Raw genomic sequence first — 5,792 nt, 5'->3', positions numbered from 1 at the left:
TACTCTGGATTTGATTTTGGATGCACTATTTGTTTATGCTTTTTCTATCTGTTATGAGGGGGCTTGAAGCATAGTTAGTCAACTTGTCGGTAGGAAATTTGTGAGTTTAAAAATAAAGAGTAATGTCCTCAAATGATTTAAATAGCTAAAGGTGAGTTAATTGACCTTTTCTTTCGACTTTATTAATAATTCAAAACAGTTACACTGGTGAGAAATTTAGAAAAGTGACAGAACCGTTTTTGATTATCAAGACCCCAAGTTACCGTGGTTAGACTTGTGAAACCTATGGAGTTATATAATTATCATAACGATCGAAAAGTTGCAGAATCAAATAAATTGAAACTTTAAACTATTCGAAACATACATAATTTAAATACATGATGCCTTCACACCTCTTCATGACATGGTAGATGAGAGTGATACTTTCAAATCTGGCATACACAGATAAAATAATGTTGTTCACATGTAACAGCAATTCTTTTAATATACTAACTAATTAAATGAAAATGTCAAGAATAATAATCAAACATCTTTAATAGAATAGAGGAGACTTGCTCACAGCTAATGTTAACAATTCAACCAATTAAACTGCATTGCAGACACCATCTTAATAATTAAATTAAATTTAATTTTAATTGTCTGTGTAAGTACTGTTTTTTTTAATAATGTATTCATTGACAATGTTGTGAATATCATCGTCTTCAGTTCTGAAAATATTGAGGATTTTGGTTATACAGTCGACCCTCTGATAATTAATACACATGGTGGATCAAAAATTTATTAATTATTAGAATTATTAATTTATTGAATTTGTATAAAAAAATTATAAAAGATATTTTAAAGCATCTACATTGATAGACCTATTATTAATATTATATTATAAAAAAAACTAAGAAAATACACTTTGCAATCACTCAATTTAAAAATAATAATTTTATATTCAATTTAAGAAATATCAATTGATATCAAACTAAAAAATATTATTAAGAAGTTGTATTCATAAAGTAAAATAATTTTTAATATTTTTTTATACTAGAGATACTTTACTTACTTTAATTTGTTTATCTAATAGCTTCTTTTAAAAAATTTCAAAAGAATAAGAAAGTCATAATTTGATGGTATTTTAACTTCCACTTTATGAATTAAGGTTAATATTGCCTCAAATAAATCATCAATTGTTATATATTTCTTTTAAAAAATCTCTCTAATAATTAATATTCATGTAGAATATATTTTAAATTTTATTAATTATTAAATAATAGAATTATTAATTATCCGACGTGGAACGAAGTTGGTTCTCTCAATTTTCTATTAATTATTAGAATTATTAATTTATAGAATATTAACTATTAGAGGGTCGACTGTATTTTGTGTTTGCGTTTTTTGCTTGGTGACTTGTCCATCAAAGACTAGGGCTAGTTACTGTAAACACTCATATAATTTTACTAAACTAACACTTTGATACCTCATATTTAAAATCAAATTGTTTCCCCTAATATTTGATCAACTATGTAATTTTCGCCTTGTGTCTTCTACCTCTATTAATTGACTCCAACGATTGTGAGTTGTTGGTGAGAATTAATTTATATCCCTGTTGGTAGATATGAATTAATTTAATCTTAAAAGGTTGTATGGTGACCTATTAATAATATTATTACAAAATTTAGGAGTGAATTTGTGTAAAATACTATTCGGGAGTGAGTTTTTTTGTGAATTATAACTCTCAATTGTTGATTAGAGCGTGAACGTAAGCTTGAATTATATAAGCCAAACTATTACAAATCGTTTTGTGATTTTCTCAAACTTTATTCTCTTTTTAATCTTTACTAAATTTTTTCCTTAAAATTTTAATTTCTAAAATTACAATCTATTCACTCCTTTAAGTTAAAAGAATTTTAACTTTTTTTAAAAAAATAATTTTGATTATAGTCGTTTGTCACTTGGTCGCCGGATGCAAGGATTTTTTTAGTCAACAACCCTGACAGGGAGCCGTGTGGCATCCACATGCCATATCAGTGATAAATTTATCTGCACATCGATATAGTCCTCTTGAATTATAACATGCGGATCATTAGCTCGTCACCTAGACGGTTGCCTCTGAAAATTATCATCAAACGCTTTAATTCTTTATCACTTTTCTACCTGTCCGGAAAAGAAGTGTCTACAACATCTATCAATTACGGTTTGATTATTTATGACATATTATACTTTATTATTTTATACAAATAAATATTCAGTCAAGAATCAATTCAATATTTATGTGTTTAGTAAAGTATCAATTCAATGTTCATAAAAAATATATATATTTATGCGTTTAGAAACAAAAAAAAAACCTTTTTATTGAAACAAAATTACAGTTCAATTATCAAAATAAAAAAAAGTAAAGTTTCACAAGTAAAAAGAAACATCTTATAAATTTAGTGACTTCTAAAAACAATTAACCGAGGGACTTTTAAGAGTCGAGTGGTTGAAGGCGAATTGGAAGACCCATTTGAGGAGTAGGCATCATGTCACCAATAATCTTTTCATTAGGGATTTCCAATTCCCACTTGAATTTGTTGATGACGTGGAAGACGAAAGTGAGAATAGCAAATCGAGCATACTCTTTTCCAGGGCACATCCTGGGCCCACCTCCAAATGGCACAAATACATAGGGTGGAATTGCTTTGTCATCGTCATATCTTGATGGATTAAATTCTTCAGGGTTTGGGAAATATTCCGGGTTCTTGTTTGTTGTACTTACAGTCCAATATATCTGCATTACATAAATAAATACACACAAAACAATAATTAATAAAATTAACTAAAGTATAATTGGTCAATTTTTTTTTTTTTTTTTTAACTTTTATCAATTGTTGTCAAAGTTCCAAATTTTGTTAAATTTAATTGTAATCCAATTAACAGTATTAAGATGGAATATATAGTTTTGCTTTGTGTGGTTGCAGGCCATGTCATGTATTTTTTGATACTTATAAGTCTTCCATATCATAATAATTTGATTTTTTTTAAATCAATAGGTTTTGAATAAAATAAATCATAGGTAGACATGCAACTCTCAACTAAAAAAAAAAAGGTAAATTAATGAAGTTCACATGGACAAGCAATTCTCAATAGACTAATTAAAAAGAGATTGTCAAAAGTCATATATAATGTTATAATGTCAAAGAATCATTAAAAATGTTAATAATGCAAATGTAACTAATTGTCATGAAAATGATTGGGATGTAGAAAATTACCTTCCAGCCCTTGGGAATGGTAAAGCCAGCATAAGTAATATCAGTAATGGCTTCCCTAAAAGTGCCTTGAAGAGGAGGAGTGAGTCTCATCACTTCATTCACAACATTCCAAGAGTATTTCATTTTTTGTATGTCTTCCCATTGCAACATTTCCCCTTCCTTCTTCCCTGAAGCTATCTCTTTTTGCTCTGTTTTCAATTTCCAATTAGGCTAAATTTGAGTTTGATCTCAAACTCGAGCGTATTATATAAATTGGAACTCGAATTCGAACGGTATTCAAACGATCCGAGTTCGACTCAAGTTCCATAAAAATAATTATAATATTTAATGTATTTTTTTTCATTATAAGTTATATAATTTAACCAATTAATATGTTATACATATAAATTTAGTGATTTAAAAAATCAATATAATTAAAAATTATTGGATAAGCGACTTGTTTAGACTCGCAAACTTTACGAATCCCTTTAATTGATATTTGAACTAGGCTTGAGACGAAACTCGAATAGTTTAAACTATTGATTCGAGTTTTTTGAGCCGATTTTAAGTTTTCTTTTGAGTTGATCTCGAGTAACTCATATGTAGTTCCACTCGTTCTCACCCTTAAATCTGACGATTGTTCCATTTTTTAAAAATTGATAAAATTTCAAATTTATCTCTACATACAACTATATTCATCTATTAAGATAAAATTTATTATAGTTATAGTAAATATAGAAAAACGAATAGCCAAAATGTAGGATTGGTTGAAGAAATGAAATTTTACCTTGAAGAATCTTGCTGTAAATATCAGGTCTCTCACCCACATATTTCATGAAAAAAGTAATCGAGGTAGCCACAGTGCTATATCCAGCAGTCAACAAACCCATCATCTTGTCGGCAATCTCAATCTCCGGCATAAAACTACCGGAAGAATCAGTCGCAACAATCATATGCGACAGAATATCTTGCATCGGAGCACCTGAAGCGATCGCATCTTTTTTCTCCTTAACAACTTCAATCAACTCCTTACGTATCGCCTTCACTGCTTGCTTCGCTCTGTAGAATATAGTTCCCGGAACATTCACCGTAATCGAATGCAACCCTATCGTAATATCGTCGAAATGATCGACAAGTCTCGCGATCCGGTCGGGGTCTTCGGTCCCCAAGAAAAACCTACATGCCAGCATCAATGTCAAGGTCTTGGAGAAAGGAAAAACTTGGGCGGAATGTTTCCCTTCCCAGTCTTTTTTCATTTGTTGTTGTGTGATGGAGTCCATTTTCGCTAGATATCTAGCCAACGCTTCGGGTTTAAGAAACGCCGGCGAGGATCGGAGCGTTTTGAGATCGGATTCTTTCGGAGGAGCTTTGGTTTGGTAGGAAGAACGGAAGAGTTTTTGCATGGAATGAGGACGGAATACGGTGAAGAGTTTTTGCTCATTGGAGAAGAGAAATTTGTTACCATTAGGGCCACAAATGACCACAGTTTTCTCTCCAAGAATGTTGGTTTTGAAGATTTCCGGTGAGTATTTTTTCATTCTTTTGAGCACAAAATTTTCCGGCTTGCCAAACAGGAATTCCAGGGTTTCTCCGATGACTGGCCATCCCATGCTACCGGGTGGCAGATTCTTGAATCTGCTGTCATGGCTGAATAGAAATTTGAATGCAAAAACAAGAAATGCTAGAGAAGGAATAATACAAGAGATGAGAAATACTAATTCCATGCTGGTTTGCTAATTTTGATTTAGAAATTAATTTTATGGTATGAATAGAAGAGGCGGTCACATGATTAATTTATATAGACAGCAAGAGTCGTTATTTGGAGAAGAGAAAATGCAACCTAATGTCATTTTTTACTGTATAGTTTACTTTGTTTTTTTGTTTGACAAAATATAGTTTACTTTTTAAATGGAACAAAGGGTCTATCTGGTACCTCAATTTGTGTTTTAAAGTTAAATAATTCACTTTCAGCTATTTTGATTAATTAAGAACAAACTTTATACGGTGTAAAGATCGAGATGAGTCTTTAATTGACCAAAAATAGAGAGTATTGTCCTTAATTTATTTTAAAATAGTGAATATTATTTTAAATTAATCAAAATGATTGAAAGTGATTTATTTGATCATAAATTACAAATTTAAGGACCGAACTGACTCTTTATTCTTTTTTAATCTTAACAAAAGGATGCCTCAATTCCTCAATTCGATATTTAATTTGATTGTGGTCTTGCTCTTCTAGATTCATATCTAATTGGATATTAAAATTAACACAATTTCTAGATTATTCAAAAATTACTACTCAAAACTAAAAAATATATATATAAGTATAAATTTTCTAGATTATTAAATTAAAGGAAAATGTGTAATTTTGACCCTCATGTTAGGTTATATATAATGTTTTGTCTTATTTTAAAGTGGAACCCAAAATAATTAAAAATGACAAAGTTGACCCTTCTTTAACAATTTCTTTCACCGTTATCTCCGACGAGGTGGACAACATATGACAAATACGTGATATTTTATTTAATTAGAATATAAATAATTTATTCCAATTTGTAACTTAATATTATGAAAAAA

At 29.7% G+C, this 5,792-nt stretch overlaps 1 protein-coding gene across 1 annotated transcript; it reads right to left on the bottom strand.

Moving 5' to 3' along the window:
• Positions 1-2,313: 2,313 nt before the first annotated feature.
• LOC126675482 (beta-amyrin 28-monooxygenase-like) lies at positions 2,314-5,003 on the bottom strand. Its single transcript, XM_050370128.2, has 3 exons — positions 4,003-5,003; positions 3,237-3,424; positions 2,314-2,755 (listed from the first exon to the last, which is right to left on the bottom strand). The coding sequence occupies exons 1-3, from the start codon at positions 4,937-4,939 to the stop codon at positions 2,453-2,455; spliced, it is 1,428 nt and encodes a 475-aa protein (XP_050226085.1). The 5' UTR covers positions 4,940-5,003; the 3' UTR covers positions 2,314-2,452.
• Positions 5,004-5,792: the final 789 nt, after the last annotated feature.

The sequence above is a fragment of the Mercurialis annua genome, linkage group LG3, assembly GCF_937616625.2.
Source record: "Mercurialis annua linkage group LG3, ddMerAnnu1.2, whole genome shotgun sequence".
In the NCBI taxonomy this organism is placed as follows: Eukaryota; Viridiplantae; Streptophyta; class Magnoliopsida; order Malpighiales; family Euphorbiaceae; genus Mercurialis; species Mercurialis annua.
The sequence above is the reverse complement of the archived record's forward strand: the minus strand, read 5'-3'. Positions and strand labels throughout refer to the sequence as shown.